General features: G+C 43.5%; 1 protein-coding gene across 1 annotated transcript in view; it reads left to right on the top strand.

Moving 5' to 3' along the window:
- LOC126236069 (sodium-coupled monocarboxylate transporter 1-like) overlaps window positions 1–16,503 on the top strand; it is a 114,432-nt gene that overhangs the window by 78,501 nt on the left and 19,428 nt on the right. Inside the window, exons 11-13 of the mRNA XM_049945123.1 lie at window positions 806–992; window positions 9,964–10,050; window positions 15,316–15,536. Of these exons, the coding sequence (XP_049801080.1) occupies window positions 806–992; window positions 9,964–10,050; window positions 15,316–15,536 (495 nt within the window). The remainder of the gene's footprint in view (window positions 1–805; window positions 993–9,963; window positions 10,051–15,315; window positions 15,537–16,503) is intronic.

The following is a 16,503-nucleotide window of genomic DNA, read 5'->3' as shown; positions in this document are numbered from 1 at the left end:
CCCAGCACCACACCAAAACACACCACACCATACCCTACCACATCACAACACACCACACCACATCACACTGCACCTCATCACACTGCACCACACCACACCACACCACACTGCACCACATGACACCACACCACACCACATCACACTGCACCACATCAGACTTGTATTGGGGAGGACGGAGATTCAAATCCCCACCCCACCATCCTGATTTAGGTTCTCTGTGATTTTCCTAAATCGTTTAAGGTAAATACCAGGATGGTCCTTTTCAAAGATCATGGTTGATTTCACTATCCATTCTTCCTCAGTCTGAGCTTCTGCCCATCTCTAACGACCTCGTCGTCCACGGGACATTAAACCCCCTATCTGAGTCTCCTCAGCCAACATCACAACTCCAAAGCACCACTAACGCCGTGACACAATAACCCCACATCACATAGTCAACATCACAACCCCATGTCTGTGTGTTCCCAGCCAACACCTCGAAACAATGTGTCTGTGTCCCCACCTGACACGACGACTCCATATCTGTTTTCTCTGGCCACCACCACGACGACATCCCTTTTGTCCCCAAGCAACACAACGGTAAGATGGCTTTGTACATCCCGCAAACACCACAATTCCGTATCCCCATGTTTCCACTTAATAACACGAGGCCATACCCTCACGACCCAGCCGACAACAAGCCACGACAGCTCTGCGTCCCCAATCAACACCGTGGCCCCATAGTCGTGGGTTCCCAGATCACGACACGACATTCCCTGCCAGCGAGGCGGCAGAGCCCCGGCACTGCAATGCCGGTGTGTTGCAGCACGGTGGCGGCGGCGCTCAACTCGCTGGCGGCGGTCACGGTGAGCGACTTCATGCTGGGCGCCTTCCCCGCCATCAGCATCGCGCCAGAGAAGGCCGGCACCGCCGCCAAGTGGGCCTCGGCCATCTTCGGCGCCATCAGCTTCGCCCTCGTCTTCGTCGTCGAGCGCCTCGGCGGAGTTCTCCAGGTGAGTCCAGTCCTCGCACTGCTCGCCGTGTCTAGCTCGCACTTAACTCTGGTCTCCACTTTCAAATACATTTCGACACCCACCGTACCTGCGTGGGAAGGAGAGTACTTCGTATCAATATAAGCTTCTTCCATACCCATATCGAGCTAGGGAAATATGATTCTCCAAGTGCGTTATCTGTCTTTTCTCATCCTCATGGCCGAGGATGGTGGGAGCACAATGTTGCACAGCCTTCCTCAAATACGGATTCCCTAAATCTGTCCAACGTGGTTTCACGACGACTATGTCGCCTTTTACAATGTTCCCTTTCCTACGGTTTACTGCAGTATAAACACGTTTCTAAATATGCAGTTAAAACACATACCTTTTAACAACAGACACGTCTTCTACAGTACATTTATAATATTATCGGAAAGGATGACATTACTACCAGTTCATAATGCAATTTCGACGAAAGACTGTTGTTGTACTCATCTGTATAACAGTTCCAAATACGAGGCTCAATTCTTCGATGTACAGGAGCGATGAATAAGTCCAGGTTTCGATTATCCATGCCAGAGAAGCATTTCTTCGACCTGAAGATGTGCTGATTTATTTCACATATCTGATTCTTATTGCCATTCCTGCATTTCTGACAAAAAGTTCTTTTCACACTAAAGAAAACTTTTTCATTTTAATATCTGTTCCCAAAATCTCGCATATAAACTTGAGAAGAAATCTTTTCACATACATCTTTCGAGAGAACTACGTGAGACAAAGAGAAAACGCTTCGCGCACTTGTCTCATACCTCAACAACGACTGCCGATTGTGGCGCGCTGTTTATTTTGTATCTTAGATCATGTCTTTCTGGAATGTTACAGAAATGGTAATGATTCAAATTACAGTATACTGTCATTTCCTGTTTTTCAGTAGTGAGTAATTTAAGCGAAGCTACATTTTTTTAAGTTAATTAAAATGCAAGGATAAATTTAGTGACACAGTTTGCTTTAAATTAACTCATCATCATCATCATCATTTAAGACTGATTATGCCTTTCAGCGTTCAGTCTGGAGCATAGCCCCCTTATAAAATTCCTCCATGATCCCCTATTCAGTGCTAATTAAATTAACTAAAAGTAAATTTTAAGAATTCGAAATATGTCGCGTGCTTAAGACAATGAATATTTGTCTTTTTCTACCGTGTTATTGTACTTATGAGAAATTAAGCCTGTTTCGAGTATATGATAACAATTTTATACTTAATGAATAAATCATTTTCATGAACAATTACGTAATTGTCCATTGTCAGTAATCTGAAATAATGTACGTGCCTTTTGATATCTCATGTGAAGTAGAATTTATAGGATAACTAATTTTCTTAGCCCGAGATTAGTTCACAGAAATGTGCAGAATTATCGTTATGTTGTGTGCCAATTTGGAAGAATGGGGAGTCTCATCAGATGTACCAATATACAGGGTGTTACAAAAAGGTACGGCCAAACTTTCAGGAAACATTCCTCACACACAAATAAAGAAAAGATGTTATGTGGACATGTGTCCGGAAACGCTTAATTTCCATGTTAGAGCTCATTTTAGTTTCGTCAGTATGTACTGTACTTCCTCGATTCACCGCCATGATTTCATACGGGATACTCTACCTGTGCTGCTAGAACATGTGCCTTTACAAGTACGACACAACATGTGGTTCATGCACGATGGAGCTCCTGCACATTTCAGCCGAAGTGTTCGTACGCTTCTCAACAACAGATTCGGTGACCGATGGATTAGTAGAGGCGGACCAATTCCATGGCCTCCACGCTCTCCTGACCTCAACCCTCTTGACTTTCATTTATGGGGGCATTTGAAAGCTCTTGTCTACGCAACCTCGGTAACAATTGTAGAGACTCTTCGTGTTCGTATTGTGGACGGCTGTGATACAATACGCCATTCTCCAGGGCTGCATCAGCGCATCAGGGATTCCATGCGACGGAGGGTGGATGCATGTATCCTCGCTAACGGAGGACATTTTGAACATTTCCTGTAACAAAGTGTTTGAAGTCACGCTGGTACGTTCTGTTGGTGTGTGTTTCCATTGCATGATTAATGTGATTTGAAGAGAAGTAATAAAATGAGCTCTAACATGGAAAGTAAGCATTTCCGGACACATGTCTACATAACATATTTTCTTTCTTTGTGTGTGAGGAATGTTTCCTGAAAGTTTGGCCGTACCTTTTTGTAACACCCTGTTAACATAAAGATGTGTAAAATGTGAGTCACACAATTTGTAGCTGAGTTGTAGTTAAACTATTACTACAAAAGAAGGTGGTATCGTAAATTTAGGTTATCTTTAGATGTTCTGTAAATGTTGGTGTGTTATGCGTTCCCTCAAGAATACACATTCCAGTTTCTCAATAGTATCTGTTATAGTTTCGTATGGGCGCTACCAGCCAGTTACGACCCTAGCCCCGTAGCTCAGAATTCGTTCGATTTCAGCTCTCTGCCTGCTTGACAAGGAGCTTTCTACCTACTTCACAAGGAATCCAAATGCTGGAACAGCACTGGAGAATTGGTCGAGCTAGCACTTTGCAGACGATTTCTTTCGCAGATGCACTGCACGCTGGCAGGAACCTCCCAGCAAATCCAAGTCTGGCATTTGTCTTCCCGTAGTACATTTTTATCTACTCGTCCATGAATATCACTTCTTAATATTAGCTCTTAACATTGAAACGACGTGATGTGTCCCACTCTCCATATATGCTGTAGTTGTATAATCGTCTATTCGTTCTTTTAGTTATCGGCATTATTTTGTATTGAAACGGAGCTGTTACTCATTAAAACAAGTAGAAATTTTGAGCCTCTGCATTTTCTTACGACATTATTTTCCTGTAGACAATAGCATCGACAGCAAACAGTCTGACACTGCGGACTGCCCACCTCCGTGGCGTGCTATTGTGGCGCTCTGCCTCTACCAGGCAATCTCAGCGAGCAGGCTCCGCTTGACGGTCCGCAGTACACGGTACATTCAGTCGGAACACACACCCATCATAAACGATCAAGGGGTGCAAGTTCGACCATGCCATCAGTATGTGCGTATACGCGCGCATGTGTGAATATGCGTGATGAGTGTGGCAGGGGAGCTGGGATGCCTACGTCTTTCTAAATTTTGGAACAATATGTTTGTTACTCTTGCTTTTTAATGAGAAGTTTAACAGTTTGTTATTTCGAAGCACAACATTCTCAAGCTGCGTCCACGAGTCGATACTTATTTATAAATCGGTAGCGAAAGTATTATTTTTTATGTTAATGTTAAACAACAGAACATAGCTTCTACATGATTTATTAATAAGTAAAAATAATTACTATTGCAATGTATACAGTAACTACTGCGAATATATAAAAGTCTGTTATACTGCTTTCGTTAATGCTTCCAGATGCTACTCTGAGTAAAATTTGTTAATACTGATGTTCTTCAAAGCATAGCAGTGTCTGATGAACGTGCGACATTCTTGTTTCTGCAAGTCTGATCAGCAGAAGTGAAATGATTGTAACGCGGCCATGGAGTTTTATAATTTACATTCCTTGCGTGCTAAGGATTGGTGACCACAGGCGAAAGTCAAAAACAAGTTGAAGGAGTAAGGTTCTTTAGCGTGTCTTGTTTTAAAAAAAAATCATTAAGACTAAAAAGATATATAATATAATCAGTGCTGACGGAGGTGTGATGAATAATTTACAAAGAGGTCTACGGATCCCTTTTATTTGTATAATACGTTTCATAACAAATAACCTGCCAGTGTTAAAGAACCACATTCCCACATATGCACACTACAGTACCATAAGCAAAAAAATACACATAAACGAAAAATTTCTAGCAAAATTATCGAGAATGAATTTTCACTCCGCCACAGTCCCTATAGGGGTAAGAAATTACTATGCTGGGCTTTAAATTCAGATTAATTGCCATATCTATTACGTGAGAGAAAAGCACTAACTCTATGTACTGAATTTTAGTATCAATAATACAACAATCTCTGCATGAAATTCTTAGCTTTATTTTACAAAATCTGTTCGCAACTTTCAACAGTTAAGTTTCCACAGATATGTCAGTTAAATTCACTTGAAGTTATTTCACTCAAAATTACGATCACTTTTAGCCACTTTTTGCTGGAAGTGCAGTCGTGCTGATGAAATAATCTTGTTCTCTGTTTGTCTGTAATGAGGTCGCTTAGTGTACGTAGAGACTTAGAAACTACGTTGCACGTGTCGTCCCACGCGAAGACCATTGTGTGGCAAGAGTAGCGCACACTCACAAAGTGTCTACATGTTCCTGTTTGACTCCAGACACTGTTCTCCTGCATTACGGAAAACAAGTGCATCACAGTATAAGTGTGTGTGTGTGTGTGTGTGTGTGTGTGTGTGTGTGTGTGTGTGTGTGAAAATGCGCAGCAACTGGAGAGGTACTCCAAAGCTAAAGTATGCGGAACGGTACAATTATTGAGGGAAAAACGTCTAAATAGCACATACATTCACGTTGAAATTCTGGCGGTATGTGTACCAAATGCAGTATAGCGTCCAGCCGTAGTCACATGCCGACAAGATGACCAAGGCTGCGCAGATGTGAGTGATGCCGGTAGGAAAGTCCATATCTAACACCGTATGTTGTAACCTGCCTACTCGTCAAATATGGGGTGCCTCGGAAACCTGCTTCCTCGGGTCACTAGACAACAATTAAGGCAAATTGTATTAACGAATTTTATTACAGAGAATAAATCACAATACTTAACGTTGAGAAATACATAGATGTGTCGCAAGCAAAGGGCGATATGCAGTACAATCTATGTTCTTCAGTATAACGATTCCAACACAAGTGAAGTAATACATTGATGCCTCTATCCAGGGCGTTCGTCTTGACGCTTCTGTAGAACTGGGCTGCGACCAGTCGCGTGCAGCGCTTATGTTCTCTTCGCGTAGAGGGCGCTGCCGTCGCATTGTCGTCCTGAAGAGGGGGCGGTCAGCGTGCTTTTTGCTGACGTCTTCCTTCACAGCCCTCTCTGCTCTAACGTTCCCGACTGGCGTGCAGGCGCTTTACTTCACGCCGTAACACAATGTGATTTCCATCTTTTTAGCAAGCTGGAACAACATCTGCGCGGTAAACAGATCTTACAACAATGAGCACGTCCACACAGTGGTTCTCGAACCGCTCCGTGACATAGGACCGTATTTCTATCGTCGGCGAACTGAACGATTGCTACGACGTTCCGACCTTTGTTTACAGACACTTGGTCACTATGTTGACATATATCTGCATCACTTTGACGTGTACCACAGCATGCAATAAAAGTTACTTGGCCTTCCTTAAAAACGTGTAGCTTACTTTCTGACTTCCTCATCTACGTGATTACTCTGCTATTCACAATAAAGTTCCTGGCAGAGGGTTCAATGAAGCACCTTCAAGTTGTCTCTGTACCGTTCCATTCTCGAACGGCGCGCGGGAAAAACGAGCACTTAAATTTTTCTATGCGAGCCCTAATTTCTCTTATTTTATCGTGCTGTCATTTCTCCCTATATAGGTGGGTGCCAACAGGATGTTTTCGCATTCGGTGATTGAAATTGCATGAGAAGATCCCGTCGCAGCGAAAAACGCCTTTGTTTTAATGACTGCCACTCCAAATCACGTATAGTGTCTGTGGCACGATCTCCCCTATTTCGCGATAATACAAAACGAGCTGCCCTTCTTTGAACTTTTTCAATGTCATCCGTCAGTCCCACCTGATGCGTATCACACACCGCACAGCAGTACTCTGGAATAGGGCGGACAAGCGTAATGAAAGCAGTCTCTTTGGTAGACCTGTTGCACCTTCTAAGTGTTCTTCCAATGAATCGTAGTCTTTGGTTTCTTCTACCCGCAACATTATCTATGTGATAGTTCCAGTTTAGGGTATTTGTAATTGTAATCCCTAAGTATTTAGCTGCATTTACAGCCTTCAGATTGGTGTGACTTTTCGCGTAATCGAAATTCAGCGGATTTCTTTTAGTACTCACGTGAATAACTTCAAACTTTTCTTTATTCAGGGTCAATTGCCACTTTTCGCACCATAATCTTATCTAAATCATTTTGCAGTTCGTTTTGGTCATTTGATGACTTTACAAAACGGTAAATGACAGCATCATCTGCAAGCAATCTAAGACGGCTACTCAGACGACCTCCTATGTCGATAATATATATCAGGAACAATAGAGGGCCTGTAACACTTCCTTGGGGAATGCCGGATATTACTTCTGTTTTACTCGATGACTTTCCGTCTATTACTACGAATTGTGACCTTCCTGACAGGAAATCACGAATCCAGTCGCACAACTGAGGCGATATTCCATAGGCACGCAGTTTGGTTAGAAGACGCTTGTAAGGAATGATGTCAAAAGCCTCCTGGAAATTTAAAAATATGGAACCAATTTGACATCCCCTCTCGATAGCACTCATTGCTTCACGTGTATAAAGAGCTAGTTATTTTTCACAAGAACGATATTTTCTGAATCCATGCTGGCCATGTGTCAATACATCGTTTTCTTCGAGGTAATTCATAATGTTCGAACACAGTATATGTTCCAAAACCCTACTGCTAATCGACTTTAGTGATATGGGCCTATAATTCAACGGATTACTCCTATGCCCCTTTTTGGGAATTGGTGTAACTTGAGCAATTTTCCAGTCTTTAGGTACGGAACTTTCTGTGAACGAGCGGTTGTATATGATTGCTAAATAGGGAGCTACTGTATCAGCATACTCTGAAAAGAACCTGACTGGTATACAATCTGGAGCGAAGGCCTTGCCTTTATTAAGTGATTTAACCTGCTTTGCAACACCGAGGATATCTGCTTCTATGTTTCTCATCTTGGCAGTTGTTCTTGACTGCAATCCAGGAATATTTACTTCGTCTTCTTTGGTGAAGGAGTTCCCCTCTCAATTCTCTCTGCTACAATGTTTTTCTTATCTCGGCAGGCATTGCACGCTCTGACATTCTCACTAAAGTTACAGCTGGCAACAGAAGGAGCCAAATACTTAAAAGTACAGTCTGAAACGCTGGTACAGTTTACTCATTTATCCATTTCCAGGCAAATCAAAATGCATAGAGAGAGTTGACTTTATAAAATGCTACTGCGCCGCAGTTCCACGCACTGTCGGCGTCCACAGCAGCAATGAATCATTACGTTTCGCGTACTTGAAGGACATATCCGAGCAAGACGCCCTGTAGTGTAACATTCCACTGACCCCAAACCACCGCCGTTTGCGACTTCAGCGGTGTCAAGCGAGAGCTCATTGGAGGGCGGAATTGAGGTCTGTTCTTTTTCTGATGAAGGCCGGTTCTGTCTCGGTGCCAGACATGAGTGGGTGTTGGTTAGGCGACCGCCTATAACCAGCCTATCTACAGCCTAGACACACTGGACCTACAACTACATCTATCGTCTTGACTGCGATTTCGTATGACAGCAGGAGCACTCTCGTGGTCGCACCATGCACCCTGACTGCTGATCTGTACGTCAGTCTGGTGATTCGACCTGCTGTGCTGCCATACATGAACAGCACTCCAGGAGGTGTTTCCCAACAGGATAGCGTTCACCCATATAGCACTGTTGTAACTCAACATGCTCTACAGAGTGTCCTTATGTTGCCTTGGCCTGCTCGATCATCAGATCCGTTTCGAATCGAGCATGTATGCGACATCATCAGACAACAACTCCAGTGTCATCCATAGCAGCATTAATTTATCTGGTTGTTTAATAACGCTCGCTGTACTGACCGATCAAGTGCAACAGACACTGAACTCCATCCCTCACACTGACATCCGGTACCTGTACGACGCAATGCATGCATGTTTGCATCCTTGCGATCAACATTCTAGTAATTTACTACGGTTGTTAATGTACCAGCATTTCGAATTTTCAGTGGCACTTCTCTCGCGCTTCATTTACCTGTGATCTTGCAACTGTAATCACCTGAACATGTTACCAAGACAAATGTATTTCTGAAGTGTCATTACTTTACATTAATTATTTCTTGGTCTTGGGATTTTTTTCGACAGCGTATTTTGTGCACAGCCACGGTCTCAAAAACGTCGGTTCTCGACAGAATAGGAGGGAAAATGTTTTTGTTCTAGGTGCCATCAATACTGCGGTATTACGTTTTATTTGAGGTAATACAAGTACAGAAACACAGCATTGCATTTTTAAGTTGTAGAACTGTAATCAACAAAAACTGCGTCTCCTATCTTTTAAATTTTGGAACTCCAGAGGTACGTACATCTTGGTGGAAAGACCAAGCACCATCTGCTAATGCATATTTGGAAGATTTCCTCCGTGGTTTGGCACCAGGGTCAAGTCCAGGGACATGTAGGAGACTACCGAGAACCCAACACCAATCAAAATGCGTTATGTGACAAGATGGCGCTTTTCTTATACTACTGGAGAAAAATAGAATATTACTATTTGTATAAATTACACACAAAGTCCCTTTCTTTTGACAAATCATTTAAATCTGACATTTGATTAACATTTTCACTGCACAAAGGCGCATATACTAAGACAGGTCTAAGCAAAGTTTACAGTAAATTAAGGACATAGTACTCATGTACCCATACTGTCGTGGCATGATGCACGGGGACAGGTGGAGCTGCTTCGTACAGCAGTAGCACATCGATTTCCACCGATTCGAATGCTCCGTGTAAACGAGTAGACGAGCTGGACTGAAGCTTTAGCGGCCAGTGAAGAGGCACATCATTACTCCACGCTGGGCCATTGTCTGGTCATGTCAGTCGTCACTGGAAGCCGATAAGATCACTGTGTACTCTTGCCAGCTGGGACAGTAAATGTGAAACACCTTCTTTTGTCCAAACGTGAGCGAATTCTGATACGTAAAAGTGATATTCTGCAGCCTTGCACAAAATTGGTACTGTTTTGCAGCTTACTGACAACGTCTGTTCTCCGTCTGTTGTGGCAGGTGGCGCTGAGCTTCAACGGCATGGTGGGCGGAGTGACGCTCGGCATGTTCTCGCTGGGGATGTTCTTCCCGTGGGCCAACAACAAGGTAAAGACCTCCTGAGGCCATTTATCTAGTTTTTATTAAAAATGAACTCCTCCAACTGTACTTAAGATTTCATATTTATTTGGCTACTAGTTTCGACGTTGCGTCAACGCCATCTTCAGGCCCTATATAACACACCATACACAAAACAAACAATGTTAGACATCAGTAGTCTGTGAGCTATTGTACAAAATAAATATACAATATTATAAACATATTATATAAAGGATGACTTCATTAAAAGTAGTCACATTTCGTTCATTTTCATTAAGATGCAATTTACCTTGACATTAGCAATTTATATGGTACAAACAAGTACAAATGAGGTTATATATATATATATATATATATATATATATATATATATATATATATATATATATATATATATATATGGAACCAAAAGTACCATTTCAATTTTGGTGGCATGTTAGCTTACATTTATCTTGTTGGAATGAGTAGATTCATGAATTGACTCATGTGTATTTATTCTACACCATTGACTACCTTTTAATATATTAACTGGGTTCCATACCATTCTTCCAGTTCCTCCTCACTTTTGTTTCGTATCGTTATGATTGATGTTGTTTAAGTAACCTATTTACTTTGTTACTTTATAGTGATGACGATACAGTGTTATGCAAACGTTTCTCCTTTCCTCGTTTCCCACCCCTCACTATTTGAAACAATGGAATCATACCTTACATAGTCTGATTGGCAATGCATATTTTCCTTCCCGTTAGTTAAATTGTGCACACAAAGAAGGGTTTATTTATTCGCTTTTAACACAATTTTAGTACTGTTTGATGCCTATGTTATTATCTCTAAGAGTAATGGTTTGTCACCTAGACTTACATATACCCCCATTTCATTCAAATGTCTGGTATTGATCTGTAATGGAAATAACCGTGTATATATAACCTCATTTGTACTTGTTTGTACCATATAAATTGCTGATGTCAAGGTAAATTGCATCTTAATGAAAATGAACGAAATGTGACTATTTTTAATGAAGTCATCCTTTATATAATATGTTTATAATACTGTATATTTATTTTGTGCAATAGCTCACAGACTACTGATGTCTCACATTGTTTGTTTTACGTATGGTGTGTTATATAGTGCCTGAAGATGGCGTTGACGCAACGTCGAAACTAGTAGCCAAATAAATATGAAATCTTAAGTACAGCTGGAGGAGTTCAATTTTTAACAAAAATTATACCAGCTGATGTCCCACCATCATCCAATTTAAATACGGATGTACGAAGGTATATCTAGTTGTCTATGTACACTCGCAGGTTCTACAGAAACGTCTCAGTAGAACTGTAAAACGCCGCAAAGCAATCCCTCAACAAAAATAATGTGTATTTAAACAAGTTACTGCGCCGGCCGAAGTGGCCGTGCGGTTAAAGGCGCTGCAGTCTGGAACCGCAAGACCGCTACGGTCGCAGGTTCGAATCCTGCCTCGGGCATGGATGTTTGTGATGTCCTTAGGTTAGTTAGGTTTAACTAGTTCTAAGTTCTAGGGGACTAATGACCTCAGCAGTTGAGTCCCATAGTGCTCAGAGCCATTTGAACCATTTTTTAAACAAGTTACTGGAATGAAGCCGATTGGCGCCTTCGACAATCGCCGATATTTGGACAGGTGAAAACCTCGCCATTTTCGAGTCACAGCAGAAGGGAGAGAGCATTGAGCCTTGTGATTTAAACTCTTCGCAGGAGGGACTGCACGAACCACGAAACCAATTGACAGGGTATGCAGAAACATACCATACACTATGAACAACTAGCGGCACAACACATCAAAAGATGACTGACGTCAGACGATTGATAACGTAATATTAACCGACAACGGGTATCCCTCTGTCGTTTGGTCAGGGAGAGAGCACGATTCCAAGCAGAATCAAGATCAAAACTTCCCCCTTCTAGTTATAAGATCACTTACTACTTTCATGTCAACAGCTTGCTTGCTAACACTATCCCAGTGAAAATGAGCGTTTGGCGTCATTGGCCGGGAGGCCCCTTGCGGGGCAGGTCCGGCCGCCGTGGTGCAGGTCTTATTACATTCGACGCCACCTGCGCGCCGGATAGGGATGAAATGATGAAGACAGCACAACACCCAGTCCCTGAGCGGAGAAAATCCGACCCAGCCGGGAATCGAACCCGAGCCCGTAGGACGGCAATCCATCACGCTCACCACTCAGCTATCGGGACGGACCACTATCCCAGTAAAAGGAAGTGCACTATAGAACCTCTCAGTTGTTATATTCCAGCAGAAGATGGGTACCGAGAGAGGTGGCGCGGTGGTCAGCACACTGCACTCGCATTCGGAGGACGACGGTTCAATCCCGCGCCCAGCCATCTTCATTTAGGTTTTCCGTGATTTCCCTAAATCGCTCCACGCAAATACCGGATTGGTTCCTTTAAAAGGGCATGGCCGAGTTCCTTCCCATCCTTCGATCAATCCGGACTTGTGCTCCGCCTCTAATGATCTCGATGTCGACGGGACATTAAACTCTAATCTTACTTCCTTTCTTCTCTAGAAGATAGGTAGCAATGAAATGTTCTGCAATAGCAGATTTTCTCGGCTGTCGTAAACATGTGTGACGCTTATGCTGTATGCACTGGTCCTCCGTGGTCCTTATGATCTAACTGATGTATGATCTGCCACAACTGCTGGGGATACTGCAGAGACTGACCTTAACGCGAAACAAGATCACCCTTTGCACAATCTGAAAGGGCCCTAATCCTAGATGGTGGTCCAAACAAAGACACTTCACACCGTGTTTCCTCAGATTACGGCCAATCTTGTTCGAAATGCGCGCCTTGTTTGTATCGTACTACATCCATTCTGGTGAAAGGTAATTTCAACGTGAGTTAAAACAGCTGGCAAACTTTCAGGGTCTGAGATGACGCGCACACTCTATGAAGGAAGGCACATGGTCCTCCCATCTCATGAGTTCGATCCTACAAACGGCAAGTGTCGAAAACATTATCTGGCTGTGCTCACAGAACTTATTTTAAGCTCAAATAGTGACTAATACTTTGGTTATAGCGCCCAAAGTATAATTTAGACACGCGGTTTAGTTCAGCACCAAACTTTGGTACAGCGATTTTTTTAACCCTATTCGATGTTTCACTATACCTATGTAGGTGTTCACGCTTCAACAGTTCCACAGCTTTGATAAATGTCAAAACAAGAAGACCCATAAATTCGCTTGTTCGCTGTGTAAATTGACATTTATTGCTGATACGTCTGCAACACGCAACACACAATAAACCTGTACCTTGTTGCCATACAGTGGTTGACCATGGTCCATAAATTGCTATATCCACAATAATAAGCACAATGGTTAAAAAACTACGAGGATTGGTCACAATATCTTTGGGAGAACGTTGTGCCCGGTACAGCTAGGAATATATTTCCTCACGAAGACAGAAACTGCGACCTTGCTCACCTATGCACATCAGCTACACACATGACTTGATTGTGGCATTGTTCAACTATTGGAACTTTGCGAGTCCTCTGTATTTGGGGCTGGCGTTCACTGCGATATGAGTAATGGCGACAAATTCTCAACAATGTATTTTACCGGAATTTGTGCCACTCTTAACCCATCTGTCAACGACTGAGGAGTGTCTCAAAGCGTAGTTCAGTGACCAGGGATGGACTCCAAACAATGGGATAGTGGCCGTTAAAGTGTATCTGCGTCCCATCCGAGTATACTGCATCCATTTCGCTTCAAGAACCACGGGTTAGTCTGGCGTCTGCGTTGTGGCTACACATACGGTATGGTTATCCGTATCGCTGAGGCACGCAAGCCTCCACACTTCGACAACTTGCATTATTCGTGGAGAGGAAACTGTCTGTTAAGCTGTATGAAAGAAAATTCATAGCTCTGAAACTCGCATTTGTACCACATACCTTGCGAATGTAACCTGTCGTATTTTGGAAAAACATAAGAACTGTTTAACAACAGTTATACCCTTCTCGAATGGCTGACTAAACCAGCTGTTTGAAAAAAAGAGTCGTATTTCAGAACAACGAAGGAGTACTGATGAAATAAACATTCATCCAGGACCAGTTTTGATCAACGAATCCTCATCAAGTGGCATAAAACTATTGACACAGACTGCGCATCAAAAATAAAATAATGAAAGATTATTTCATCAGTAGTCCTTAGTGGTTCTGAAGTATGAGTTTTCCAAATGATTTAGAGTTGTGGAGCTTTAATCAGCTTTCACCCCACCTATGATCATGAAATAAAATACTAAGATTCCAACTTCGTGATGCAGGCACCAAACTTCTGGGTCAGTGTAATTAAGGAAGGCAATCAAGATTAGACAGGGGGATAATTTAATTGATACCAGACAACATATTAATGCCAAGAACATACTCAGGCGACTCATACCACTTTCACGCTGAAAGACAAAACAGGTTTGAGGTTTCACGACAAATGGCACTGGGTGCACTTACTACTGGTCGGTAGCCTTCACATGTCCTATGTTTCTCCTGACTGATACTGAATTGATACGTCTGCCTGTCTGGCAGGGCAGAATGTAAGTTCGGTTTGAGAAGATTTTTATTGGGACGGTGGGGGGAGGGGGGCGGACAGGGGGCTGGAGCATCACTGATACTCTTGATCAAAGCCCTCCCCCTACTCATAGATAGTCGCATATTAAGCCCTATTTGTGGAGGGACATTTTCTTTACTTGTAACTTATTACAGTTCGGCACTTTCTGTTAGTTTTGGATTTCTGTTGAATGTTTTACTGTTTAATGGCCCCAACAAAAAATCACTACAGTGGTGCGCAACGTATCCTGTCCACAGTTTGGTTGGTGTCTAAACTGCGAGCAGTGGAAGCTTTGTTCGACTGCTATTGATGACAGCCAGGAGCGATGTATAAAATAAAAATGTTGTGTGACTAGGGCCTCCCGTCGGGTAGACCGTTCGCCGGGTGCAACTCTTTCGATTGGACGCCACTTCGGCGACTTGCGCGTCGATGGGGATGAAATGGTGATGGTTAGGACAACACAACACCCAGTCCCTGAGCGGAAAAAAAACCTCCGATCCAGCCGGGAATCGAACCTGGGCCCTTAGGAGTCACATTCTGTCGCGCTGACCACTCAGCTACCTGGGGCGGACAGCGTTGTATAAATATAGTGTAAAGAGAAATGGCAACATGAATTTTGCTGCCTGCTGCAGACGCAGATTTATGGGAGGGTGTGAGTGAGCGTTTCGCTGCATGTTGTGGTGGCCGTCCTCAGGGCGCGCTGCTCGGGGCGCTGGCGGCGAGCGCGCTGGTCGCCTGGATCGGCGTGGGGGCGCAGGTGTCGGGCGCCAACCAGGCGGGCGACGCCACCAAGTTCACCTCGGCCGACCTCTGCCCCGCCTGCAACCTCACCGGCGACGCGGCGCTCGACTTCACCACCGCCTCCAGCATCACCACCGCCGCCAGCACGCTGTCGCCCGCAGCACCAGAAGAGCCGTAAGTGAAACTGCATCCTGAACAGCGGCAAACCCACGCCTCGCATACAGCGTGTCCATACTGTTTCCCTATAATTTCAAAACTATTAGAGACAGAGAGCGTCGTGATTTCTTGAAAAAGTTTAGCAACTCTCAATGCGTTTTTTTCTGTTCTGCCACACTTTCAATATGTGCCTCCCCACCCCCCACCCCCCACCCCACCTCTCTCTCTCTCTCTCTCTCTCTCTCTCTCTCTTCGTTCTACATGTCTAAAGGAACAGATGCTGTAAAAAACATTAGTCTCGTACATGGACGAAGCGATAAAAGTAATATCGAAAACGCAGTTTTTTATTTTTTTATTTATTTATATCATGTTCCAATACATTGCTCCATTACATATTTGCAATACTACATGTATTTATTGTGTATGTGTGTGTGTGTGTGTAGTGGTGTGGTGTGTAATGATGATCATCATGATGACATCAGTGATAGTAGTGGTAGTGATGGTGGTGGTGGTGGTGGTGGTGGTGGTGGTGGTGGTGGTGGTGATAAGAGGAGGGAGAAGGTGAAACCTGGTGCCAGCACATAGCCTACTCCTCAAGAATAGCACCAAGGGGGCCACCAAGCTTAACATCCCCATCCAACGGACGGAGCACCATCAACACTGTCACATGCATTCACTTCATGAGACAGTGTGGACGTGTTTGGTATTTAAACCAGGACATTGGCGCAAAGTCTGGTGATAAGGAACTTTACGCCATCACCACTCATCACTTTGCCAGCCGAATACTGGCAGCGAAAGTTTTTCCAGCGCCAGGATTCGAACCTGCTGAACCCCATGCCAAGCATCATCACTCAAGCGTGCGTTAACGTCTTCAGCAACGAAGACGAGTATTGGAACACGTAGTCTCATTCTCGCTATTGCAGGAACACAATGTAATGTTGCAAGCATAAGGGATGTAGGCTGTATGGCATATGAAAGTCTGGAT

This window comes from Schistocerca nitens, chromosome 2, assembly GCF_023898315.1.
Source record: "Schistocerca nitens isolate TAMUIC-IGC-003100 chromosome 2, iqSchNite1.1, whole genome shotgun sequence".
Classification (NCBI taxonomy): domain Eukaryota; kingdom Metazoa; phylum Arthropoda; class Insecta; order Orthoptera; family Acrididae; genus Schistocerca; species Schistocerca nitens.
This window is presented reverse-complemented; position numbering and strand designations above follow the sequence as displayed.